Genomic DNA, 27,484 nt, shown 5'->3' with positions numbered 1-27,484 from the left:
ACATCAGCAGATCACAGAGGAGAGGATGGCATATGCGGCGTTCACCATCCCCCCCCCCCACACACCTTCCGCTGGCGTGTCCAAAACCGATTTACACATTTCCCCTTCATATCGGGGCTGGTTCTGTTATTTGTAATTTTCAGGTGGCAGGAGGTGGACGGACTCCTTTGAGTCGGGGACATGCACATGAAATTGGTATAAGAAAAAAAAAAAATTGGCCTAGTGGTCAAATTTGCCGTTTTGAAGCCTCAACCATGACTTAATATCAGGGTCTGGATTTGATGGTGGAAAGAGGGATTCCGACATTTCTGTCCATCACGGCAGGCGCCGCCTTTTCAGAGCATTTGATGGTTCGGCGAAAGACCAACCGCAGCCCCAGTCCCTCTGTGTCGCAGAAACTAACCCTGCAGGAACGATAGAAACAAGGGAAAAGGGGGCCGACGGCCACCACACTGCACCTCGAACAGACATTTTGGAGGTCGCAGGGACAGTTAAAACACAAGTCAGTTCATTATTTGTTTTTTTTGTTGTTTTTTTTGGTGCCTGCTCTCAGAGGTGGAAGGTTCCAGGTCCAGCAAGCAGAAATCCCGCCACGTTTTCGTTCCGCCCATGCACTGATCTCGTTATCTGGACCTCGGCTCGACGCTCACGATCGGATCCGCCCGGTTGGCTCGGAAATCCCGGAGCGGATTTGCACTTTCTGAACCCGGATTTTCCACCCCCCCCCCCCCCCCCCCCGGCCCCTGCTGTGGCTTATCGGCAAAACTGCTCAAACAAAGGAGCGCTTCATCAGAGTGGGCGTGTACCGTATCTCGTTGTAACACTCTTCCTCCTCCTCCTCCTCCCGCTGCTCCTTCGCGTCCCTCCATCGTCCGTCCGGCCCGGTGCGGTGGAGCCACAGGGCCACGGCCAGCAGCGCCAGGAGCACCAGGGCCATGGACAAGGTGAGCAGCACCCCCTGCAGGATCCCCGGGGAACTCTCCGAAGCTTTTTCGGACGGGGAAAGTTAAGATATGCGTATATATGGTGTAGCTGTCAAATGCGTCCATCTAAAGCAGTGGTTCTCGAAACGTTGCCTCAATTTGATAAGACGCGACGACAGAACCCGTTTGCTTAGGATTTTGTCGCTGGGTCTGGGTTGATTTTGATATGATTTAGTCCTAAATCCCATACACGTGTATACTATATGAGGGACTGTACCGATATGGCTCCAATAAAGAATAAAAAAAATATTTTTACAAAAACTTTGCACATATTACGCTGTAGCCAAGGCACACATTCTTGTAGAAGCGCAGTCAATTGTCAGGGACGTGAGAGAGCCACTTACGGCTGTAGACGGACAGGTTGACGTAGCAGTTCTGCGTTCCCAGCGGGTTGGTGGCAGAGCAGCGGTAGAGCCCCGACGTCGCTGATGTCATGTTCACGATTTGGACCGAGCCCGACAGGTCCCCTGTTTGGCCAGAACGAAGAAGTCATTGCTACTTGGCAAAAAAGACTTAAGAACTGAGATTTGGAACTATTTGTAACCATACACCGATCTGCCACCATATTAAGACCCCTGACGGGTGAAGTGAATAACATTGCTCAGCTCATGATGTGTTGGAAGCAGGAAAAATGGGCAAGCGTAAGGATCTGAGCCACTTTGACAAGGACCAAATTGTGGTGGCTAGACGACTGGGTCAGAGCATCTCCAAAACAGCAGGTCTTGTGGGGTGTTCCTGGTATGCAGGGGTTAGTACCTACCAAAAGTGCTCCAAGGAAGGACAACCGGTGAACCGGCGACATTGTCATGGGCTCCCAAGGCTCATTGATGCACATGCGGAGCGAAATCTAGCCCGCCTGGTTCGATCCCACAGAAGAGCTACTGTAGCACGAATTGGTGAAAAAGTTAATGCTGCTATGATAGAAAGGTGTCAGAACACACAGTGCATCACAGCTTGCTGCGTATGGGGCTGAGTAGCTGCAGACCAGTCAGAGTGTCCATGCTGACCCCTGTCCACCCCTGAAAGCTCCTACAATGGACACGTGAGCATCAGAACTGGACCATGGAGCAATCGAAGAAGGAGGCCTGGTCTGATGAATCACGTTTTCTTCTACATCATGTGGATGGACGGGGTTAGGGTCCGATCCGATGGAGCATCTGTGGGATGTGCTGGAACAACAAGCCCGATCCATGGGGGCCCCACCCCATCAGAGCTGTTTTGGCGGCACGAGGGGGAGCTACACATCATTAGTGGTTATTAGTGATGCTTTTAATCTTATGGCTGATCAGTGTATATGCCTCAAATCAGTCCAAGGCCTCATGACCAGCCCAGCAATATCTGGCAACTCCCTGAGTTAGAGGACTTATGCGGTTGAGTTCTTACCCTCCATATTCACGGGGAGCGAGATTTCCTCCGGATTCAGTTTGGCCCACTGGATCTCGGGCGTGGGAGTCCCGCTCCCCACCACGCAGGACAGGGTGACGCTGCCCCCCACCTCCACATCTCCAGCCCACTGGCACACAGGCAGCGAGGGAGGCACTGTGGAAGGAAAGGAAATCATGTTTTTTCTCGCAGAAAGCAGTTTTTCTTAATTCATCGTGGATAGAATGCCCCTTTCATCTGATCTCTCCATACTATTTGGAACTTTTCAGTCCTTTATGGTGGGTCAAATATCAGTGATGCTCAGATTTTATACTAATGAGATCAGTGGTCTGGTAATTAGCATTAAAGATGCTGTATTTCCCACACACTGATCAATAAATTAATAAATAAATAAAAACTATTTCATCACTTCCTGAAAAACAGGTCGGATCATTCCAACTTTATATCCTTCAAGTATGTAGTAATATTATAATCGAATTCTAGACTATGATAATATACTGTATGGGCCGCATACTGATAACGCTGAGGACCAGCTCTGCGATGCCGGGGTCTCCTGCCTCTGGTGGGTTGTTGACCATGCAGCGGTAAATACCAGCGTCGGAAATCTGAGTGTCATTCAAAATAATATCCGCTGTCCAGGGAATATCTGTGAAAAAAATTAATGTTTTCTATAAAAAAAAAAACTATATATATGTATATGTATATGTATATTTCACTTGCTCATTTCTCTTGAAGTAATGATATTTCATAATTATTGTTTACATGTATATTTACCTAATGTAAATCAAAACTTAATTAAAGCACAAAACAGCAGTTGGGGTCATGACTCACAGCTCTCAAGTCCACTAACATTTGTTTTCATGAATTAAAACATTTATTAATAAAAATATTTTTATATATAATGTATTTGTAATAAATTTTAACAAATTTAAAAATAAATAAATAAATAAGCATAACACCCCCCCATAATTAATTAATTAATTAACTAAACTATTAACTAATTAAATAATTAATAAGTGTTAATAGTATATATGTATATACTGTATATAATCGTTTATTATTGTATCTCATATCATATATAAATATATACAGTATATTTTGTACATATATTTTTGCATGCGCAAATCACATTTGCTGTACCTGCAAAGCCCACTCTACCAGTGAGTGAAGGGTCTTCAATCACCTGCCCATGGTCATAAACAATCACCTGGAAGTGGGAGTGAGTATTGATACATTTCAAATATCTAAACTGTTTCATATTTGGGCTCTAGTATCAAAATTCATAAATAAACAATTAGCCAGATAATACATTATAGACATTGAAGAAATTATTCAGTGTGAAATTGGTTATATGGTTGATTTGGCCAGAGATCCTAATGATATAATATAATCCTAATTCAACCATAATTGGTTTGGAACGAACCCAGAACTGTCACCAACCGATTTTAGGGTGTTTTGGGTGAGAAGCTCATTAGGCAGTTGGATTTCAATTCAATTCAATATCGCCGACCTGGATGGGGGCCTCGGGGTTGGAGAAGGGAGCCAGGGTCCAGATGATGTTGAGCCTGGACAAGGGGCTTGTGGTGACGAAGGCGCAGGGGAGGAGGACAAACTCCCCTTGAACCACCTCCAGCCTGGAGTACCGGACGGTCACCTGAACTGCAGCTGGATGGCGTTATGAGGACAGAGATACAGACAGGAATAATTCTTAGCTGAAGGATAGGTTCAGTGTTTTTCAACCCAGGCCATCTCACTAATGTTGCTTCTCATCATTTATAACCGTTCATGAGTTTCTGGCAACAACCTCGCTGAAAGCTTTATTATCTATTGAGTTAGGGTTAGGGTTATGGTATGGGGTTGCGGTACCCTGTCGGAAAATAACAACCTGGGACGGCCGTGTCCCTATTTATTACAGACTTCTCTTCAGACACTCTCTCTCTCTCTCTCTCTCTCTCTCTCTCTCTCTCTCTCTCTCTCTCTCTCTCTCTCTCTCTCTCTCTCTCTCTCTCTCTCTCTCTCTCTCTCTCTCTCGCTTCAACTCGCACCCAGCGCTCTCCTCACCTCCCTCTCTGCTCTCCTTCCACACTATCCCGGTTACCTCCCGTCCGATCACATGAACGCAGCAGTGGATTAAAATGGATTGAATAGGAAGCGTGCACTTGCGGAACGCCGCGCCCGTACACGGCGCCAATGCTTCCGGTGGTCTTCTACCGTTAGGGTTAGTCACTGCTGCAGCTTCCCTCCGTGCTAAGAAGCAGGCCAATGCAGTCTTACAAAAACATTAAAATCTCCTTTTTGAAAATGGAAACTCACATTATAGTCACGCGTGTCTTTGTGGGCTATATCACAGTAACATCACATTTTATTTAAAACTACTTTTGCCAGTTGCCTCAGTACAATCAGACCATTGCCTACAGCAGGTTCCCAGAGGGAAGCAACCCAACTTCCTGTTTCTAGTCATTTACGATGTAGCCGACAGAGCTGATTTGTGGATGTGCAAAAGAGTGAATAAAGAAAATTCATTTCTGTGGTAGTGGGGAGTGGTTTTGGCGGCATCTGCAGGTCAGGGAAGCCACCACTGGCAACTGGAAGGGGATGCAGCTGTCAGAGATTGAGGTGATTAGCAGAGTCTTTAAAAGTTGCTGTACTCGCAAACAAGTCTTGTCACAGTGGCGCCCAATGTGGCGCCTGATGGACAGCACACAGGAAGGTCAAGGTGAATTACCGCTGGGACAAGCCGCCTAGTGGAGAGATCCAGGACAGCCAGGCCGCCCTCCACCACCGACAGCTGCGTCCACTGCCGGTTGCCAGTGCTTGCTCCCGCCACCTGCAGATGCCGCCAAAACCACTCCCCACTACCGCAATCATATTGTGAGCTTCTCATTTACTCAAGAGATCTAACGTTTTTTTTGTTTGTTTTCATGGCTTCCCTTTGCCATGGCCAGTTGTAAATGATGGGAACCAACATTTAAACAAGGCCTGAGTTGAAAAATGTCAAACTCATCGTTTGATTCTCTCTAATGCACGCCTTATTTAATAATTATTTTGTTTTTAATGCTTAGTTTGGCCTAGAGCACTACAATTGTTATCTTGTTGGGCCGGCTGGACCCGTCCTTGTTGTACTTGCTCATTACTGTCGAAATGAGCACCCCCCCCCCACTTCCATCCCATCCCGGCCCTTTGTGGGTGTGTGGGAAACCAGCGTGGATGTTGCTGCTTAATTACACTTGACAGATTGGAGAACCAGCCAAACTTATCACAGACTGCCAGCCCAGCCGAGCAGAACAACAAGCAATTTTGCGGTGATATTTTTACGAAAGCCTTCATGCAACCATGTAACGGGCGTCGTGATAAAAAAGAATTAATCCATTTGGATGGATGAACAGTGCACTGAATGCACTAAATGGATTGTTTTGGTATGGACTAAAATGGGTAAAATCAGGCATGACCTCTGGAAGTCACCATCCAATAGATATCAGCAGAACGCCGCCTACGTTAATGCAAGTGACATTATTAGATATTATTTTTATACATGCTTATCATTCATATGATGTAAAAAGTAAAAAGACCTTTACTTCAGGGTATTCTTTCTCAGATCCTCAGTAATAGAGCTCATTGTCGACGCTCTATGTACAGCCCAATGACAAATGATATTAATAAAATATAAACCGCACAGATTTTAAACCATACCAAACTAAACTAAATCCTAAAGACGCGCGTACCAGCAGAGGGAAACACTGCCAATGATTTAATCACATGAGGAACAAAATGAACAAAACACTCCACGTCGCACAACACCCTTATTTCAAGTGGAAAGTCTCGTCCAGAGGATACTCACCGTTCTCCAGAGGGATGAAACACACGCACAAGGTCTGAATCCACCATGATGCAGAGCAGCCCATCGCTGAGAGGAGATCTGGTCCTGGACCTGCAGGTTCCTCTGCCCGTCCTGTGTGCAAAAAAGCAGAAACCAGGCATGCAGCACTAATGTATTTATTGAGTGATGCCACCAACCGGCCGACTGCCCCCTTCGTTCTCCTTCACCAGTTGTTTTTCCGAGTACCCGGTGTCCCCTTAACATAAAATAAAATATAATAAGCTATATTACATTTTTTTGAAACAAAAGAAAATGTTTTTGCTTCTAATTGTTAAAGTTAATTTCTAGTTTACGGTTTATTATTTTTATTGATAATTGTTCATTGTTAATTTCCCAACCTCCTAGTTAACTTTAGGTTGACTGTAATTTTATTTCTTGATCCCTGTTAATATTTATTTATTTATTTATTTTCAAATTTTCGGTTCATTTTAATGCTCGCTTTTGCCGATTTATAGGTTTGTATTTAATATTTCGTTTCATATTTATAAACTAAATATAAACGGATCCCCTATTGATATTGTTCCAGGAAAATTATCTGAATTTTGAAATCTAAAACTATCTGGAACACAGCAACGGCAGAGCGACGTTTTGCGTCTTGTTCGAACCGGTGTGTTCAAACATCTTGTGGTTGAAGTTTCACCCGAAATCGATCCACATACAGAGCAGAAATTTGTGGAAAGAAAACAACAAGTATTCAGCTGGTTCTGCTTGACTGACACGCCACTGTTGGTAAACAAAATAAACGAGATGAGATTTAGAGTGAGGCGCTTTATGACGTCATCATGCTGTTTACTATAAATGTGCAGGTTCTGGTTCAGAATGCACATTGGACCGTGTCCAGTGTGCGGTGGAGACCCCTTCGCTCTGTCGCGCTTCGACATTACAAACTATGCGTTCAAGTGTATATTTATGTACTTTCTTACACGGTAGACGTCAGTAGATCCGTTCAATTGATATTTTACCTCCGTGGTCCACGTTACTTTGCCGGATTCATGAGTAATACGAAAACCAGTATTCACAAAAAGTCGTCACCGCGTCGAGTGGAATCCACTGACGTGTGCGACTGGGTGATGCGTTCCAGATCCAGCGATCTGTTGGAAAAATAGAAGCCGTGCAACGGTGATTACTCACAAATACCACAATGTTTTCGTATTTCATGGACACTTCCTTTTTTGAAAATGTCATCCAGGGACAAAGCTCACCAGTGAAATGACGTATGTCCGACTACTATCGTAAATCTCCGTACATGGGTAAACCTGCGTGAGTACTTCATCATGGACGCACGCGAGACCCAACGTCACCTGTCGTCACTGAGACTCCAGATGTACTTACACAGGACAAGGTTATGATAACGACAAGATTTGGTTTAAAAAAACCCAAAACAAAACACCTTTTTTTTTTAAATAAACGTCATGTATAAACATGTTCCTACAGTTAAACCGAACAAACTTCAATGAAAAGACAGAAAGTGTTAAGTATTGACAAATTCTTCCATAATGATTCCAATGCCAAATTACTGTTAAAGTTCCATGAATGTTGTCTGCATTACAATATAGACAAGCCATCTATTATATTGAGTTTTACAATAGGAGTTTATTAACAGAAAAAATACAATAAAGTAGTAATTAAAGCTAACATTAGCTTATTATATTTATAAAATAAAATGTAGTTGTATTTGTATTTATTACTGTTATGCAAAGTAATTACAAAGTTTGTTCTTGTTATAGTTCCAGATGCCGAAAAATAAACCCCAAAAAACTGTAACAGGTACCTCAAACGGATAAACTGGAACCCCCGTGTATTTCTGCCCGCGACTATATTTATAAGTTTTGTATTCTGTATTACTACTTTATTTTGTTGTTCATTACCAAATCTTTACTGTTTGTACGGTCTCTGGTTTGTCGGGTTTATTTTATCGTAAACCCTCTTCGGTTTGCTGCACACCTTCTCGTTCGGTGTGTAGGTTGATGTACATTGCCAATTTTGTTTCTCATTTCTTTTTCAGATTCCAAATTGTATTCACTCTTTATCTATTCTACGTACTGTTGATTGTGAGGTTCATTGTATATATATATATATTTTTTTTTTGATTGTAGATTTGGTTCTTAACAAGCGAGATGAACGAGTCGGCAGAGTTAAAATGTCAATACGAATGTAGTTGTTTTTTGGAAGAATGGCAAGTCAGTGATTTTTTTTGTTTTTGTTTTGTTTTTGTTTTTGTTTTTGTTTTTGTTTTTATTATTTTGGAGAACGCAGGACAAAATAATTTTCCTTGATCCACGCTTTGAATTCTTCCGCCTGAATCGATCGTTCTCACAGGAGCCAGTGTTTTGCTGCTGTTGTCCGTGTTGTTCTGGCGAGACGTCGTCGTTCGTCATTCACTGGATGTCCGCCCTGCGTGACACCAACTCAACGAAAGGAAGGACGCGTTGGGCAAAATCGAACGGCTCTTTTTTTTAATGTTTGATTAGATTTTTTTTTTTTTTCATTCAATTCACTCCCCCGCGGAGTCACTCGCCAGGAACCCGATCTTTAGAGACGGTCGAAGCGCTCATCGCCGGACGCGGAGCGGCAGCATCCGTGGACCGGAGCATCCTCAAGCCTCCGTCCCTTCCCCGCGTATTTACTTACTCGTCTCCGCGTACGGATACCCTCCGATGTACGGTTGACCGCGTGACTCGTAGTTTTAGGTCGCCTTGGCAACATTGGAGGTGAGTCGGGGAAAAGGAGCTGACGGTGGAATGGCTGTTTTTCCTCCATGCTAAGGTCATGCTAGCTAACCGAGCCGCCGCAGGTGCAGCAGCGACCCAACAGCCTCATTAACACCGTTTCCTCAGACCTGTGCCTCTTCGCAAGCATGTCATGCTAGAGCCATTCGTGTGTATATGTTGACATTTTTAGTTGACATGTATAAAAAAAAAAAAAAAAAAAGTGTGGTTGTGGCTTGCGTTCGCTATGTATCACGATAGAGGGAAGAATGAAGTTATTTCATTTGGAATGTCAACCTGGTGTGTATACATGCCAGTTGTATAAACATAATGGCAAGTGCCCTTTATTTAGATTATGAAGTATTGATACGTGTCCTTTATTTAGACTATGAAGTATTCATACGTGTCCTTTATTTAGAATATGAAGTAATGATATGTGTCCTTTATTTAGACTAGGAGGTATTCATATGTGTCCTTTATTTAGAATATGAAGGATTGATATGTGTCCTTTATTTAGACCATGAAGTATTGATATGTCCTTTCTCTCGACTATGAAGGATTGATTGCTCGATGGCCTTTTATTTTTCCAAAATGCAAGACGGTGTGGCGCGGCTGAGGGATTGAGAAGGTCGGTAAGTCGAGTCAGACCGATGTGTAAGCCGTGGTGTTCTTGTGTCGTCGTCCCCCCCCCCCCCCCCCCGCCCCCTCTCCGCGTGGTCCTCAGGAGGCGTGGTGCCCACATGGGCAGTGTCCTGGCCTTGTCTTCCGGTCGGGGCCATCAGAACTGGCCTTTCCCCTCGGACCCGCCGCCCTGCCGCTGGGACGGACACCCCGCTCACTGGGACAATCCCCCGCGCTGGGAGAGAAGGGATGGCCGCCTGCCCAACCCAGGCAGTTTTCACTCGCTGCACAGGAGCTGCAAGGGTACGATTAGCAGCGGCATAAAGTACAAATTCGACGTCTCAATGCGAAAAGGTGCGATAACGTCTTTCTTCTTTTGCTTCTTTCCCTAGATGTATTTCCACAGCAGATCGAGGGAGTCAAGATGATTGTGAATAAAACTCTGAGCAGCTTCTTCAAGGTGACGCGCATGCCGACATCAACCTCACTACTTTGAAATCATTTTGGCTGTGGAGTTTGTTTTACAGGGTACCTTACCGGTTCCTTGAGGCGCTTGTATTGCTTGGATTCAGTCTTGAGAAATTGAACTGCTGAAATACCTTGAAAACAACCCCCTTTGTGCTGAAGTGCTTGAAACGTCCTTGAAAAGAAACCACGATCATTAATACCTGTGACATTTCCCCTGCTTCTGTTATTCAAATCGTCGCATACAGTAATGCAGTGAGGCACACAGTTAAGCAATGCAATGTAAAGGAAATGTTAATTGAATCCAGCATGGTTGGAAATAGACACTTTTATAATAGTAGATTTATTTGTGTGTGTGTGTGTGTGTGTGTGTGTGTGTGTGTGTATATATATATATATATATATATATATATATATATATATATATATATATATATAGCACATTTGTATGCCATTGCATCTAGGACAGAGTTAGTCTGCAAGTGGAGTTCAACTTCTCAACATGCAATGCAACTCTTTATTCATTCTTTAAGCGTCAAGAACTGCTGCAATTATCTCTGTCCTGTGGGGGACCTGTGAGATGACCAGAGCACAGCTTTTTGTTACACAAAACCACCACCAACCCCCCTCTTTGGAGAACCATCTTACCATGGTTTGGTCTGTAAACAACTAATCATCATTACTACTCCAAGATGGGGAGAATCACCACGGGTGAGATACATAAACAGAACCAAACAACAGCATGTACATGGTAAAATAAACATGTATTGACAAAACAGAGTTAATTCAGTCCAGGAAAACTGGGCAACAGCAATTGGGAACGTGTCTTCTTCCTGTGATAGTTATGGCAGCAAATAAGGGAGGAAAGGAGGGTGCTGTAACTAGGAGGGTGTTTGGCGGTGTGTTCAAACCAGGTGCTGGTGTTGTGTGTGTGTGTGTGTGCCTGTGATGAGACTGCCTGTATGTACTGTGTGTGTGGGTGTGTGTGTGTTTTTGTGTGTCTGCATATGATGTGAGATGTGTCGACCGGTGAGTGTGGGGGACTTGTCTGCATTAGTTCTGGTGTATGAGGTCCATATTATATCGTAGCGCCTCCAAGCAGCGGAATAGGAAAAACCACCCCTGAGTCCTGCGGCCATATAGACACTCCACGGCAGCAGGAAAGCCCCGAGCACCCCGCCCTACAGCCATAGAAGACCCCCCAGCCTCAGGATCCGGAAGCCCGCGGAGCAACACCCACGCCCGGCCCCCGAGGAGCATAAACTACTACCAGAGAGCACGAGGAGACCCTGCACGCCCGAGGCGCACACATAAAACCCAACCCCCACGTGCAGGCAGAAGATGCAGCCTCAGGCGCAGAACCAGGGCTGCGTACGCCAGGCACGGACCACAGGCCCGGAGCCAGGCCCCGCCCCGAAAGACCAACACCCTGGTCCAACCGCACACCAGAACCCCCACGCAAGGGCAAGGCCCTCCCCACTGCAACTAACCAGACGCCCCATCCAGCCCCAAGCCCTTAGTGCGTAGCAGAGTGTGCTTAGTGCAGGACACCTGGATGTCAGTCACCCCCCCTGACGCCCGCAACCTGGTTGCCCCCTGGTCAACCACACCCACACACCAACCCGCCAGTGCCCCACCACTGCGGGAAATCCTAATGCTCAATGTGTGCTGTTGGCAAATGCAGTTAAAGTTGTGGGCCGTGAGCCAATGAGCCTTGGGCCCCATGACCCCGTCACCGGTTCACCGGTTGTCCTTCCTTGGAGCACTTTTGGTAGGTACTAACCACTGCATACCAGGAACACCCCACAAGACCTGGTGTTTTGGAGACGCTCTGACCCAGTCGTCTAGCCATCACAATTTGGTCCTTGTCAAAGTGGCTCAGATCCTTACACTTGTCCATTTTTCCTGCTTCCAACACATCAACTTCAACAACTGACTGTTCACCTGCTGCCTAATATATCCCACCCCTTGACAGGTGCCATTGGAACCAGATGATCAATGTTATTCACTTCACCTGTCAGTGGTTTTAATGTTGTTGCTGATCGGTGTATATTTCTTTAAATATATTTTATTGATAAAGATCACATTGAAAACTGATTCATACTTGTTTTCTGTGAAGTCCCTGAATATTAAAAACAGTGTTTATAAAGTACTTGAAAGTCCTTCAATTTCATTTTGTACTGCCAGAATGAACCCGGTTTTTGGTTTGCTGCACTCACTTGGTGTGAGTTGTAGCATAATGTACTTCTCTCTATTTACAGGCCAGCCACACCCTCCACCTCAGTGCAGTTAGTTCGTCCTATTATCGCTTCCACGTAGAACACCTGCAATCGGATGATTACAGCAAGGACAAGGTTAGTTTCGCGGCAATGTGATCTTAATACAAAGGTCATGGATTGTGGGTGTGTAAAAAGATGCCAGTGCAGACCTGTTTAATCAAGGGCTTTTTTTTCTCCTTACTTTTCCGCTAAATAGGATGCTCCGGCATTGATCGGGGAAATGGATTCTTCAGGAAGTCTCAACGCTCACTCTCTGATTCATCTGACGGAGCGAGTAAGAGCGAGGGCTGTGTTCCAGGTACTGATCTTCCTGTATCGCTTCCTTTCATTCAGCGTCAAAAGTCATTTGCCGCGTCCCCGTTGACGGGAAGTGGATCGGACACAATAGTTTGACAGCATTCGGGGTGGGGGGGTGTTGTTGTTTTCTAGACCCAGCAGGCCCAGTTTGTCACCTGGCAGTTTGAAACCGAGTACAGAGGAAACGATTTCACGGCGGCTGTGACGGTGGCCAATCCAGACGTCCTCAGAGAATCGGGTACTAGCTTACGAGACCTAAAGCTGTGTCAGGCGCTTAGGGTCCCTATTTGAACTTTTTGCACAAAGTTAGCTGGAAATAGTGTTATTAATAAAAGTGGGTTTTTTTTACACTTTCCTCGGCACAGTGATCCTGGTTGCACACTTCCTGCAGAGCGTGTCCTCTGGGCTGGTGTTGGGAGGGGAGCTGGTTTACCATCGTGGGCGAGCAGAGGAAGGAGGCATTCTCACATTGGCTGGACAGTACTCAAGTGGGATTTTGTTCTGGGTCTTTTTTGTTTGTTTGTGTTTTATGTCGAAGCTAGCTAGATAGATAGATAGGCAATGACAATAATCAGGCAAAGAATAAAATAAATACAAGAAAGAAAAGCCAGTACACAGTAAACCTCAATAAGCATTACCGTAAATTAATGAACAATTAATAAATTAATAGTTAACAAAAATTAACTAAAGATAAATAATGAGTGTAGAAATGTTTTATTGTAAACTTAAATATAAACCTATAGATTGACAAAATAACTACAGAATAAACCAAATATTTAAACAGTGAACAAGTAAAAATACATCTAATGAACTAGAAGTCAACTGGGAGCTACTAAAGGCTAGACACTAGCAACTACTACTACTAAAGGCTAGCTACTGAAGGCAAGGAAATTCGCCAATATACACTTAACCTACAAATGAACAATAACAATCTAAATATAAATAAACCTAGTAGTAAACTGGGAATAAAACATGAAATAATCAATGAACAGTGCAAATTCAGCAATATACAATGAGGGAATGATAACAGTAAGAATAAAATAGGCCTAGAAATTAATTACAACCAAACAAAAATATACCTAGAAATAAACAATAACTAATATAAAAAATGGCAGTGAACCTCAATTAATAGTAAACATACACCTATAAATTAACAATTCTTATTTATGAATATATATATATATATATACACACCAAGGAGGTTAATCGGAATCAAGTATTTATCAGTATTAAACATTTGTATTTCTACAGGACCAAACTGGGTAGCAACACTGAATGCGGGGAAAGGAGGTGCTCATGCCAGCTATTACCACAGAGCCAACAAGCAGGTATTGTCCTGTATCTAAATACATATCAACGCTAGCATTTTATTTGGCCTATAGATGTATCATCATAATCGTGCATGTACATGTTTATGGGTTGCCAGATCCAAGTCGGAGTGGAGTTTGAAGCCAGCACCAGGACCCAGGAGACCACAGCCTCCTTCGGGTACCAGATGGAGCTCCCAGAGGCTAATATGGTCTTTCGAGGTAAACAACTTCTTTCCGTGTCTTTCAGACTTCCATGTTTAGATTTCACGAATGTAATTAGTTTATGACCATATTTCTGCGTGTATATGTCATGTATTTACAGGTATGGTGAACAGCCGGTGTATCATAGGAGGCGTCTTGGAAAAACGTCTTTCTCCCCTTCCTGCCACCCTCATTATGGGCGCCTTTGTTAACCACCGAGGAGACAAGTTGCAGGTGGGACTAGGCGTCAATGTGGGATAGTCCTCTTAAACAACACGACTGGGATATAAACTTCTTGAAATCACTGTATAAATATCTCTCCAGAGACCTATTTTAAGGCCTCACTTTTAACAAAGATTCCCAGGGGTTATCGCATGTAGAGATTTTTTTTTATTTATTTATTTTTTATTTTTTCGTCTTAACTTACCATTTGAATATTGTGGATCCAACAAGGGTGGCCTCCCAATTCCATAACTACCTTTTTAAAATTGTGGATTGTTCTGTGAAACAACAGAAAACAAGGGGAATCGCTGGAAAACAACTTCTCGGACTCAGATTTGACTCCCCACCTCTCACTCTTCCTCTTTTTGGACCGACCAAGACTTGCCACACCATGGGAATGGCCCTACTAATGATTTATAATCTAACTTCTGAGAGAATTAAAGAATTGTCTTTCCTACAGGCTGCAGGATTAAGGGAAGTATGAGAGGCATATTTAAAATGTAACTGAAAATCAGAGTGTGTATGTGATTCTTTGTGAATGCATGTACTGTTTGTAAGGGTGTGAAAGGTCCTTGCATCAAAAATAACCTATAATTAATTGGTGCTGCTCCATGTACTAACTGTTGTCCCCCTTGACCCACAACTAAGGGATGTGTGCGTAGCTATGCACTATATTTGGCCAGGAATTGTAAAATACTGTTTCTATAAATACTGTATCTATAATAAAGTCAGCATTAGAGGTGTCATTCTGAGGCTTTACGGAAGTACAATTTAAATTCGGGAGGAAAAATATACAATTCAATATCTGTTACAGTATGATCAATTCAATGCAGTTGACTCTGTTTGATATGTCATCCAAATTAACAGTACTAGTTCCATTTCTATTACATCTCAAACACATAAAAATGTGGTTTTATTCATAAATCCTAGGTAAGATCTTTACGTTTTACATATAACATGGTGAAATTTCATTTTTCAACCAAAAAGCATTGTGTAAAGAATGTATTACGCTACTTACATCTGAAGTTAAGGTGCATAAAGTTGTGCTCCGTATTGTAAAACCCATTTTTGGTCTGGGGGTGGTGTGGTTTAAGCAGCGACACCTGCCTTGGGTCTAGGTAATTGGGCCCCGAATCCGGGTGCAGGTATGCCTGTTGCTTGTCAGAGCAATCAACGGGCAACAGGTAAATCACACATTCCCACACACACACACACACACGGGGAGAGCCTCTTTCCGTGTGTGTGGCAGGGGTGGCTGCTCTAAACCACACCACTCCAATAGTCAAAAACCCCTGGGGCTATTTTTGCTATGAATTTGATTGTGTTGTATTTGTTAACAATCTAGATCGCTGATCAATTAGCATTTCATTGAATGGACTGACTCATACCATGGAATTTTGAATCGATTCATCTCTTGTAAGCGTATGAATGCATTGAACTATATGCAATCTGCACTACTCATCCTGCCGCTGGACGTTTTCTGTCTTGTTTTAACAGACAACATTATAATGTATGTTGGGATACGCGTAGGTCGGGAGAGGATGGCTGTTTTAATTAAATTAAAGGTGTCATTTATTTCCAACGGTTGTCGTTTTTTCACCAGCTCTAGTGATATGTGAGGGAGCTTGCACTACAATAGATAATGTGTATTTGCATGCATTTGAAGCTAACTAAAGAGATGCCCTCTATCGTAGGGGCACTCTAGAGGGCACTTTATAATGTTTTTTTTTCTTTTGTAAGGGCACTCTAAACAGCACTTCACAGTTATCTCTTTCAATTTTCAAACAAAGAAAAAGAAAATGATTTTATGTTTGGTCCAACCTTCGCAGGGAAAATCATTTTAAAGTATATTCTAAAAAGATATTCACCCCATGAGTCGGTGCAACAAAAAATATTTAACCGCTGTATTTATCATCTTTTCTGTAGTCTAAAATGAGCTGGAAAACAGCATTTAGAGACATGAAAAGGAAAATAACACTATTAAAGATGTAATAAACAGTCCCACACATGTAATTTAAATCCAAGTCATATAATAGATATTCTTTACATATTTATACATTCATTTTTATTTTTTCGAGGTATGTGAATTTTGCCTTTGCACCTATAGTAAAAAATACAGTACATAAAACGACTGCATAAGGTTCAGGTAGATCTAGAGCAGATATAGAGCGCTATACCGGCCGACCTTTTACATTTTTTTTTCACCCTTTTCCGAGTTTGATTATTTGTCCCGAAACAGAGAAGAGAAGAATCCTTTTCCCCCTTCCCCTCTCATTTTCAAAGACTTGCTTCGTTGGAGCCCTGTGGTTTTCTCCTTCTCTAGCCGTTGTGCTTTCTGTCTCTCCTCCTCTTTCTGTAACACCTGTTGATTGAGCACCAACCGCATGTCCTCCTAAAAAGGATACAAAATCGTTAAAAAAAACAACACTGCTTACTTTTATCCGTTCAGGGCTTGTACAGGAGTCGCTCATCCCAAACGTACTGACCTGCCAGGCCTCCAGCTCCTGGGACAGCGTCACCTTGTGCCGGATGGTGTTCAGGAGTTGCTGAGTCAGGGATTCCTTCTCCTGCTTTACTGAGGCCAACTCACTTTCCAGGGTACTTAATATTCATATTCAAAGATAATTAGTGAGTCTTGAGTGAATTGCAACCATTTTCTCAAAGATACTTTAAGGTGGTAATCCGCAAGATTATTTTGGGTAAAAACATTAAAGGAAATCCCATATTTGATAGCTTTTCTTTACTTTCTTGTACTTAATAAGAAACAACCATTCAATTAATTGGTGTCCTGTATGTGCTCTTGTCTATGCTGTTTACATTGTTGGTGGGGTCCGCCACCTTTCCCAGCAAGAATGCACTGATTGGGCACGCACAGGAAGAAGTGAAAAGGCAGCCGCAGTGAATTTGCTCAAGCAGCGTAGCTAGTTGTGGTCCGTAAAAACTGACGATATGGATGAATATTCAAAAAAAAAGAACAACAGAAATATCCCCACCACCTCAAGTGACGTCAGCATCAATCAGACGAAAGCACATTTTGGAGAAAACGAATTGACTTTGACATCTTAGAGCCATGATGAGGGTAAACCAAGATGTTGAGACAAAAAAAAACATTGTTTTGAATGGATTTCTGGGACTTGTAGTGTAATGCAATCCAACACAGATGATCTTATGGATTTCCACTTTAATTAACGATAATAAGATAATAAATGAACTTTCTGCTGCGGCGTTACCTGTAACTCGGTTTTCCAGCGTTGCTCTGGTAGGGTTTGATGTCCTCCCTCAGAGACTCAAGCTCCTCCCGTTGAGAGTGTAACTGAATCGGAAAGAAACAAAAGTATGAACTACAATCTATTCATTCCCATTTTAACAAATTATATTTTTGAATATTCAATATTCAAACGGTTTATTGACGAAACAGTCGCACAGATTCTACAGTGGCTTACTTCACATCAATACTATGACAATCATTAACATTAACCATGAATGTGTGGGCGCACTGCCCTCTCACTTGAGCCATTTTATGGATAATGTGATATAACCTTTTATGCTTTATGATATGGAAAACACAATCATTTCTATTATCCACAAACTTGTCTTTTTACACCCATAACTACTTCATATTTGGTGGCCTGTATTAGTTGAGAACATTTACAATGCTACTTACAATATCATTAGACTTTAGACTATCCTTACATTTTGTATCATTTGCAATTCTTTACTTCAACTTAAGTATGCTATCATATGCCTAAAGCACAAATTAATCAGTGTGTGAGTGCGTGTGCGTGTGCGTGTGGGTCAGACCTCTTCTTTCAGTCCCTGGATTTCCTCATCCCTTGCTTGTAGTACTGTAGAATGTGCCAATAGAGCCTCTTTAGCCTGGATCAGAGGGCACAAGCTCTTAGAATATAGATGAGTACCAACATGTATTTTATTGCAGCGATAACTCTTCTACCACACTCTTCTTACAACACTAAGCATTAAGCAGCAGTTAGTACTAAAGGTTAAGGCGAAGTATCTTTAATGCATTATTACATTCATTCTGTTAATACATAGAACATTAGTTTGTGGATAGCGTGCACCAGTGAGCACAGTTACTCACTGTTATGTGTGTGTGTGTGTGTGTGTGTGTGTGTGTGTGTGCGTGCTTGTCTAGGTTGTGTACCTGCGATTGCTGAATTTCGCTCAGCAGAGACAGAGGCTGCATGTGTGCGTTCTCCAAGATGCTCTCCTCCCCCAGCCTCAGAGCTCTTTGCTGAAGAGTGCGATTCAACGTGCGCAACTCAAACACGACGCCCTGCTCCTGCTCAATCTACGTGTACACACATGCGCGCGCGCGCGCACGCACACACACACACACACACACACACACACACTTAAATTCTGTTATTTTTGTTGGCGGTCTATGTTAGTTCCCGGGTTTACTTCACCGTCTCTCAACGCCAGAAGGCAGCAAAAACTTCGTCACAGTAAGCCACATGATTTCCGAGACCGCGGGTCCTCACCTCCGTTTCCTTTTCTCTCAGTTTGGCCTGGAGTATCACCAGGCTTTCTCTGAGCTCGTCCCGCTCCACCCTCAGCCGTTCGCTGTCTTCCTGAATGGCGTTCAACTGCGCCCCCATGTGTGACAGACGCTCATGCACAACTCTGTTCTAAAAAGAATGGCAAACATCGTTTGAGATTATCTGCGGCAGAAGTCGTGCAGAAGTCATTTGAGCTATTCAAGACCATCACCTGCCTGCAATGTTAAGAGAATTGTGATCTTTTATAGTATTTTCTGCATCATTTGTGATGATTCAATATTCTGCTGATATGATGTGTAGCTTGCGGAGCTAGTTCTGTCCGACAACTCGGCAGCGCCACGCGCTTCCTGCCTTTATAAGCAGCCGCTCCCTACTGCACATCATGCTTTTGCTGCCTGCTTTGCTTGCTGTGTCGCTGCGCCCCCTCCACCTCCTCCCCGCATCCACCTGTTGGGCTCTACTCTTTTGTCCAATGGGGAGATTCAAGCTCATCACTCCCATATTTCAACTCAAACGTTGAAAGATGATTAAGGGTCATTGTGGTGTGGAGATGAGATGGTTTGAGCAGCCAAACCTGACCTGGATCTTGGTGATTGGGTCAGGGTGGCTGCATACCCGTTGCTCGTTATCCCAATGAGCAACGGGTATGCAGCCACCCTGACCCAATCACCTAGATCCAGGTCAGTTGTGGCTGCTTAAACCGACCCCATCTCCGCACCACACTCATTTTCCACAATCATCGTCGGTCGGAACTATTATTTTCCTCATTTTAGAGAGCGGGGCTAGTAGCTCAGGAGGTAGAGCCGGTCATTTAGTAATCTGGATGTAATGTAATGAGAAATAACCTTCAGTGGTTGGTTGTCACTTTACATTTAACCTCGAATATGAGGTTGCCATCTCCAGGCAGCACCTAGCGGTGTCTGAAAAACACTTGACAGTGTGAGTCATTGCTTGGCCGAGGAAAGGAGCTTCAAATGTCCGACTGCTGTATGATGTGGAATTCTAATCATTGGCTTCTTTGGCAGGACATCAGAACAAGCCAAAACAAACTCTATGTGATATAATTCAACTTTATTTTGATTTACTCTGGACGGGTTTTCTGTATACCTCCGCTTGCACGTTCTTGTGTTGAGTGACGCTTATATTTCGGCTAAAGGACGATTCCTCCATCTCTTCTCTGAGTGAACGAAGCTCCGTCCTCAGACAATGTTCCAAGGTTACAGCCTGGATGAGTCGGGGAAGACAGGGAGAGTTTCAGGTAGAGTGTAAAAAATAAAATAAAAATCCCATTGTTCCCTGATCTTTTGAGTGATAATGGGAGGACCGCTTAAACCTGCTGGTCCGCATTTGCACTGCTTGTGACGGAGCACGCGCACACCTCTGCTAGCTGCTCCACCAAGCGATGGTTGTGGTTGGCTAACTGTGCCAACTGGTCGCTGTCGTCCCTTCTTCGACCTTGTCCCAGTTTTTGATGGTGCTCCAGCTTGGCCTGTAAGGTTGCCATGTCTGAAGTCAGCTCAGCTTCCCTCTGGCCCGATGCCAGCTCCCTCATGTCCAGCTTCCTCTGGAGGACGTGCTTCTCCTGCTGCAGGACCTGAGACGCATCCATCACATAGGCTTTCACATAGGCACATCACTTTCAAAAAAACAACGAGATGTTTTGAGCTGGATGACTATGCGTGTGAAAGCATGGGTATTGGCGTAGCGGAAGAACAATGGATGTAAAATAACATGATTCCTGGGAGGCTACAGCACATTATTGCCATCTTTACGTTGTGGGTATGTATTCATTTACATGCAGATCACCAGCTTAAGGAAGCGCTTGAGCACATTTCAAAACGATTTAACAAAGATTAGATGGATTCGCTGTTGTAGGATATTGGGGAGGATTGGAAACACTTAACAATACTTAAATTAAGCCGTTTTTCCGTGTTTTTTCATTTATATTCCACTTTTTTTGGCCACGGTTTCATTGAATTTGTTTTGGCGAACGAGAATTCCAGATGATTACAATACAATTAACTAAGATCTAAATCACTAAAATAACTTCAGAACATCGAATGGTAACCATAAAGGGTCACATACTGTACGCCGTGTTCTGTTTAATATTTAACATTATTTTTGATAATGAGTAGAAATAAAGCACTGCTTACCTAGATGGCTTCCAATCCACTGTAATGCAATGCTTTACTAACTCATATAATGCACATGATTCTTAAAGTTAAGTTACAATAACTTTAGTCAACATGATTTGATGATAAAATAACATATTATGGCAAAAAGTAACTGACGATCTCTCGTCTCGGCCGTACCTCCACATCCCTCTCCCTGTCTTCCAGCGCGGCTGCCAGCTCCTCGGTCTTCTCCAGCAATGCCTGGCCAAGCTCCGCCGCCAGGATCAGGTCTGGCTCGATGTCCCCCCTTCCGTCGAGCGCGGCGGCCGGCGGCATAGCGACGGAGAACGAGAAAGACGAAGCCGGGGAGAGCGGGTAGAAGGAGTCCTCCAGGCCGGGCGAGGGAAGACTGCTCTCCCTGGGGGAGAACATCTCTCGCGGACGTGCGCTCGTGGGGGTCAGGGGTCAGACAGCATGGCTGGTTGGTCCCGGGGCCTTCTGGACTTGTGCTCTGTGCACGCACAGTGCGCACGTGGCCTCACGCTGGCATCCGTGCACAGTGCAGCGTGCTCGTGAAGCTGAAAACCTGTGTTGACGTAAGAGCTGTAGGTTGAGGATCGTTTGGGGGCGTGTCCTTAGACCGTTTTCTCCGGTTTCCCTTATTGCGACGCCATTATTACTGACTCTCTCTTCTCTCTCAAAAAATAAGAAACCTGCGTGCAAAAAAAAAAGCAGAAAAAACACATAATACCATGTAAAAATAGAAACTGATTTAGTAAACTGGGTAAATGTCAATAGTTTCATGACTTTGGTTTGATATGTAGGACAATTGTTGAATGATGCGCCTCATAATAGTGTTTCGTAATTGAATCTGACGCGGCCTATAATACGGCCCTTTGTCACAGAGCTGCTTTTGTTGCACTGATCGAAATACCAGCTCTATTATTATCTGTCCTCCACTCCACACCCACCCAAATTCCAATGGTACTATACTCTGCCGATAACATACTTCCACAAACCTGCATAATTAATTATTGCTCTTCCACCTAACACCTATAAGTACTCAAAAGTATCTCAAAATGACCAATTACATCACTATTCTGAATATATACACACAATTCCACCCCCTCTGTGGTATTTATTCAAAAGTATATAACACAAACCAGGTCAAACCAAATGTGTTATTGTAATGAGTCTATTTAGCAGTTATTTTTGAAGAAACCTCCATCTAGATAGATAGATAGATAGATAGTGTACTTTGTTCATCCCAGGAGGGAAGTTGCAGTGCCAGTAACAGCTTACATAAAAACATAGACAATAATAATTATAAAGCAATGGAATAAAAATATAATAATTAAAATAGCAATATATGGAAAAATGTGAAAATATATGTAAGAACTTAACGGCTAACCGTTAAAATATGCCTTAAAATGGCTAAAATATGACAATATGCACTTTAACCACAACAAACAACTAAATAAAAGTGAACCGTAAAGATTTTGGTCATTATCAATAACTAAAGTAAAAAAAACACAACTAGGGAGCAGGAAGATCTAAAGATGAGGACAATTTGGAAATATAGTAGTATAATAAACCTAATGACAAAACATTAAAAATATACCAAAAAATGTTTTAAAAATAAACATAAACATCTTAACAGGAAAAAGATTGTCATTAAACCTCAAGAAAAAATTGTCTTTATCATCAGAATCACATTTATTTCAATTTATCCCTGAAAGAACAGAAGCTTAGTATTTCTTCTACTTACCTACGTACCTGCCAGCTCCCAGCCAACTCTGGCCCGCTCTTCCTGTTTGATGAGTGTTTGCGTATGTGTGTGTGTGTGTGTGTGTGTGTGTGTGTGTTTGCGTACGCCTGCCCCTATGGTTGGGAGTGTTTGCCCAAGAGAGGCTGAGCTGGTTTCCTTGGCAGGGCGGTTCAGACCGGACTCCACCCACTAACCCCTCTGAGTCATAAAACAATAAATGCTTCAGGTATCAGGTGGCAAGAGAATGGAGAGAGCGAAAGACTTAGCCACCATTGTGAAACCTGGTGTGAAGGACAAGTCAGACCTACGAGACCCCTTTCCCGCTACACAAAAAAACCTTAACACCCGCTAACATCTAGATTTTGTCTTTAGTGGGAAAGGTTACAATCGGCATTCACTCCCGGGACAAACGACCCTGCAGTAGTCACAGGTATTTATTGGCTCCAGCTGCGATCAGCAGTGATGGAAACATGACAACTGGGTAGGCATGCTTATTTTCGCCCCTATACCGGCACGACGCGCGTTGAGGTTCCGGTCGTTGCCGCGTAAATAGACAGAAATATCTGTGTATCATTCCATTTTTTCATGTCTGATTTAGATTCTAAAATCAAAATCTGTTAAAAGTTATTGCCTTTTTTTTCCCACGCATGCGGGACCATCAAGTGTTTTGAGTGTGGGGACCGCTCCGTGGGGACCGCTCCGTGGGGACCGCTCCGTGGGGACCGCTCCGTGGGGACCGCTCCGTGGGGACCGCTCCGTGGGGACCGCTTCGTGTGGACCGCTTCGTGTGGACCACTCCGTGGTGACCACTCGTGCAAACCGCTCCGTGGGGACCGCTTCATGTGGACCGCTTCGTGTGGACCGCTTCGTGTGGATCACTCCGTGGTGGCCACTCGTGCAAACCACTCCGTGGGGACCGCTCCGTGGGGACCGCTCCGTGGGGACCGCTCCGTGGGGACCGCTCCGTGGGGACCGCTCCGTGGGGACCGCTTCATGTGGACCGCTTCATGTGGACCACTCCCTGGTGGCCGCTCGTGCAAACCACTCCGTGGGGACTGCTCCCTGGGGACCGCTCCGTGTCGACCACTCCGTGTGGACCGCGGCGTGGTGACCACTCGTGCAAACCGCTCCGTGGGGACCGCGTTCAAAAAACCTGCCATAAAGGCGCTAATATTGGGGTAAAAACAGTATTGTAATTGTGTACCCAATTAACAGTTATGCGCTCTGTTGGAGTGGGTGAGAAGGAGGGAGGGAGTGGGGAGTGGGGTGAGAGAGGGAGGAAGCGGCAGGTCAACACACAACAAGGGGTCTGTCTAATCCGGCCCCGATTTCTCCTCCTACTATTTACCTTCTTGGAGCGCTTGAAAGGATCTCTGTGTTTGTGTGTGTGTGTTTGTGTGTGTGTGTGTTTTTGTGTGTGTGTGTGTGTGTGTGTGTGTGTGTGTGTGTGTGTGTGTGTGTGTGTGTGTGTGTGTGTGTGTGTGTGTGTGTTTGGCGTCAGAGAAGGGTTGGGTTGAGAAAAAGGGGGACTAGCCGTCGTCCCACCTCCTTTCCCCAGAAACGGCAAACAGAGCCGAGGGGGAAGAGACACACACATCAGAGAGACACACACTCGCCTGCCGTCGAAATCCTTGAGAACACACCCGTCATTTTAAAAAGTAACGCCGACGCCGGAACATGTCTGCCAAACTTTGGCTCGCTGCGGCGCTCTGCGTGTCGCTGCCGTTGTCCGAGGCAGGGAGGCAGATGCCCAAACTGGCGGAAAAGAAACTCTGCGCCGATTCCGACTGCAGCCGTGAGTAAACACTCGCCCCGTGTTCCAAAATCAAAAGGATCTGAATCAGAGCCTGTTCATTTGACAAAGTACACCTTTATAGAGACATGGAAATTTGTATATGCATTTGTATATCGATGAAAAGCATAAAACGTATAAAAAGTCCAAAAAACTAAATATACACAATATACAAAATGTGTTGCACAGGTTCGATCAGATGAAAAGGCCTTGGCAGAGTGTGGTGGCTAGTATTATCAGTTGGCTCTGAATACAAATATAATTGGGTTATTCCAGAATAGATGAAGAAATATATGTCTGCAATAATATGGACATGAATAACAACATAGGAGTTGGTCTTAATGATTACATTGTTATTACTTGATTAAATGTCAAAGGTCTACATTTTTACTCCACAGTCTAAACCTGCGGTTCAAACTGGATGGCGTGGAATTGCAAGGGGGGCCTCGAGAAAATGAAGGGCAAATAAAATAAAAACTTGGCCTTTAATATATGTTTTCAAACTCAAAATATATTAATGGCACCTTTTCTTTTTAAAGGGGGTTGTTATTTTCATTAGTTCATTGAAAATAATCAAATCTGTTCATATTCAAATTTATTTTCATTATTTGTTTTCATTATTATTATTATTATTATTATTATTATTATTACATTTATATTTTCATTAGTTGTGAACCTCTCAACCCCCGGCCTGCGTGAATAGGCGATAAAAGCCACAAATAAAGGGTTAATATGAACTGCGGTTGTTTGCATTTGAATTGGTACTTTTTGCTAAGTGGGTTATTTAGGCTCTTCGAAGCAGCCGGGAATATGAACACGCTCCCTCTCCCTCTCCTTCACCTAACCCGTCCAGACCCCATCCTGATCGCCCGGGCCCTGCAGGACTACTACCCCGGAGACTGCCGCTTCACACCCATTCGACAGGGCCAGCGCATCTATGTCTACGCCATGCTGCAGGACACAGGAAGCCTCTTCTGGGCGGGAAGTGTGAGTCAAGCACACGCACAAACACAAACACAAACAAACAGTTGTTGTTTTGGAAAAGTCCGAAATTGATCACAGAGCCTGCGGTTAAAGCAACTGGGGGATGTTTTGGATAGATAGAATGAGACACAGCACCTAATACATAAAACAAGTATAATAGTTGTTACTAATAATAGTAATAATTGTAATACATATAATAGTAATAATAGCCACATAGTAATACTAATAGTAGTAGTATTACTTATGAAGATAAAAATAGAAAAAGGGGGGGAAAATGCCAAAACACGATAAACCTGAGACCAGAAAGAATTGGCCAGATACAATAACCCTAAAAATGAACAAAAAAATAGAAAGAATTGGCCTCATTACAATAAACCTAAAAATGAACACAAGTAAATTGAAACATTTGCATTTTAAGTAGGAATCATCCAAGTTTGCGTACATATAGATCAAAATCTGTTCCATCTACTGTGTGTGCGAGGGTGGAAAACAAAATGGCCGTTTTGAAACGTATGCTGTGTTCGCTTGTCGTCCTCCAGGTGCAGGACTCGTACTACGGGCAGCAGGAGGCCCGCATCGGTCACTTCCCCAGCAGCGTCGTGGAGGAGACTCACGCTTTAATGCCGGCAACCAATGTAGTTGAGACGACTGTAGGTGGACACACACGCGCGCACACACACACACACACACACACACACACAAGCAGAATCACTCCGAAACCGAAACCTGTCGCGTGAGTTGAAATATTTGAGTGCGTCCCAGAACAATTGAGCACCGCAGCACGACAATCCCACTCACCGGAGGAATGCGCGGACTTCCACTTTGTTCTTGTCGTTTGTCTAATTCGGAGTGAAGCGTTACGGATGTGGTTTTGGGCGGGGCAGGATATCCATGTCATATTGCTGTTGCGATATGAGACCGGATATCTTCTGCCATTTTGGTTATTATTCAGTTCAGCGTTGTCTTTGCATGACAGTGAAGTAATGAGTGCCCGGATGTCCCTACCTGCTTGCTCATAATATCCACTTATTTACAATACGTATGTTTCTAAGTGTGTAAATATCTGATGATTATGTTCTTAAAATATATAAACTGAGATATTCGATTTTTTATTTTTTTTGTCAATATCGCCCAGTGCTGGTGTGTATATGATGCTACTTGGAGCATTTTTCGTCATTGTGGGGTTTTTTTTGTTTTGTTTTTTGGCAATGGCAGGAATGGGATTTCTACTGCAACTGAAGACAGAACAACACGTCGGAACGGGACCATCGAGGCGTAGATCCTGCACGTAACTGGAAGATGCTTCCAGAAAGTCACACGGTGCGCTTCACATGGCTGCTGAACAGCGCTCTCCTCCTGTGTTCAACTAGCTCATCTGGTGTAAATGTCTGTTTCCCAGGTGTCACGCTGTTGTGATATGAGTAAATCCTTATTTTGGATCGACTTTCCTTCATTTTGACGTCATTCCTGGTGGGTCATTTGTATTTTGACGACAGCTGTCCCGGGCGTTGATGATAGACGTGCGGCCGACAAAATGAACTTGGAAATGCTTTGGAAGATTCATGTTGAAGCAAAAATCAAATGGCATTGAGTTATGGAGAGCGATAGATATTTTTCCCCCATATATGTTTGAGTTTTCTGTTTAGATATCCATGGCAAGCACAAACAAAATGTTCATTGAATATAGTATATTTTCACATTTCTATGTTATTTTTCCATCCTCTTGTTAACTCTGAGGTTTATTGTGTATTTCCATTTATTTCCTCTATGTGTATTCTATTGCCTTAATATATATATATATATATATATATATATATATATATATATATATATATATATAATATTATATAAGCATAGCCTATTTTTGATGTGAGCTGCTACATATCTATAATAATAAATAAGTACATATCTATCTATCTATCTATCTATCTATCTATCTATCTATCTATCTATCTATCTA

General features: G+C 43.4%; 4 protein-coding genes across 5 annotated transcripts; 2 read left to right on the top strand and 2 right to left on the bottom strand.

Annotated features, from left to right (window-relative positions):
* Positions 1-769: 769 nt before the first annotated feature.
* On the bottom strand, positions 770-6,268 carry LOC307239940 (immunoglobulin superfamily member 11; the record flags this gene model as incomplete). The annotated part of the gene is made up of 7 exons (XM_080013516.1): positions 770-987; positions 1,328-1,450; positions 2,367-2,522; positions 2,881-3,012; positions 3,507-3,573; positions 3,877-4,031; positions 6,205-6,268. The coding sequence occupies 7 exons, from the start codon at positions 6,266-6,268 to the stop codon at positions 770-772; spliced, it is 915 nt and encodes a 304-aa protein (XP_079869642.1).
* Positions 6,269-9,691: 3,423 nt separating this feature from the next.
* On the top strand, positions 9,692-14,385 carry LOC307239698 (mitochondrial import receptor subunit TOM40B; the record flags this gene model as incomplete). The annotated part of the gene is made up of 9 exons (XM_080013219.1): positions 9,692-9,875; positions 9,965-10,032; positions 12,299-12,391; positions 12,513-12,614; positions 12,746-12,851; positions 12,979-13,101; positions 13,865-13,941; positions 14,040-14,142; positions 14,246-14,385. 9 exons carry the CDS (start codon positions 9,692-9,694, stop codon positions 14,383-14,385), a joined length of 996 nt encoding a protein of 331 aa, XP_079869345.1.
* Positions 14,386-16,434: 2,049 nt separating this feature from the next.
* bicdl2 (BICD family like cargo adaptor 2) lies at positions 16,435-21,596 on the bottom strand. Of its 2 annotated transcripts, XM_080014041.1 has the most exons (9): positions 21,179-21,596; positions 20,245-20,460; positions 19,974-20,090; positions 18,849-18,995; positions 18,509-18,655; positions 18,148-18,222; positions 17,577-17,659; positions 16,833-16,947; positions 16,435-16,738 (listed from the first exon to the last, which is right to left on the bottom strand). In XM_080014041.1, exons 1-9 carry the CDS (start codon positions 21,410-21,412, stop codon positions 16,568-16,570), a joined length of 1,305 nt encoding a protein of 434 aa, XP_079870167.1. In that variant the 5' UTR covers positions 21,413-21,596; the 3' UTR covers positions 16,435-16,567. The 2 variants fall into 2 exon arrangements, with proteins under 2 accessions (XP_079870167.1, XP_079870168.1); XM_080014042.1 differs by lacking the exon at positions 18,509-18,655.
* A 2,746-nt stretch (positions 21,597-24,342) lies between these two features.
* Positions 24,343-27,298, top strand: mia (MIA SH3 domain containing). Its single transcript, XM_080013405.1, has 4 exons — positions 24,343-24,543; positions 25,394-25,527; positions 26,064-26,174; positions 26,740-27,298. Exons 1-4 carry the CDS (start codon positions 24,426-24,428, stop codon positions 26,761-26,763), a joined length of 387 nt encoding a protein of 128 aa, XP_079869531.1. The 5' UTR covers positions 24,343-24,425; the 3' UTR covers positions 26,764-27,298.
* Positions 27,299-27,484: the final 186 nt, after the last annotated feature.

This window comes from Zeus faber, assembly GCF_960531495.2.
Source record: "Zeus faber genome assembly, chromosome: 14".
Taxonomy (NCBI): domain Eukaryota; kingdom Metazoa; phylum Chordata; class Actinopteri; order Zeiformes; family Zeidae; genus Zeus; species Zeus faber.
Note: the sequence above shows the minus strand (reverse complement) of the source record. Positions and strands in the feature narration are given on the sequence as shown.

Coding starts and splice junctions, on each gene's coding strand:
- bicdl2 (XM_080014041.1), bottom strand. CDS start 21,412: ATGTTCTCCCCCAGGGAGAGCAGTCTTCCCTCGCCCGGCCTGGAGGAC. Junction 20,091..20,244: donor TGGTGGAGCAGCTAGCAGAG/GTGTGCGCGTGC, acceptor CGACTCATCCAG/GCTGTAACCTTGGAACATTG. Junction 18,656..18,848: donor TGAGAGAAAAGGAAACGGAG/GTGAGGACCCGC, acceptor GTGTACACGTAG/ATTGAGCAGGAGCAGGGCGT.
- mia (XM_080013405.1), top strand. CDS start 24,426: ATGTCTGCCAAACTTTGGCTCGCTGCGGCGCTCTGCGTGTCGCTGCCG. Junction 24,544..25,393: donor CGCCGATTCCGACTGCAGCC/GTGAGTAAACAC, acceptor TAACCCGTCCAG/ACCCCATCCTGATCGCCCGG. Junction 26,175..26,739: donor CCAATGTAGTTGAGACGACT/GTAGGTGGACAC, acceptor TGGCAATGGCAG/GAATGGGATTTCTACTGCAA.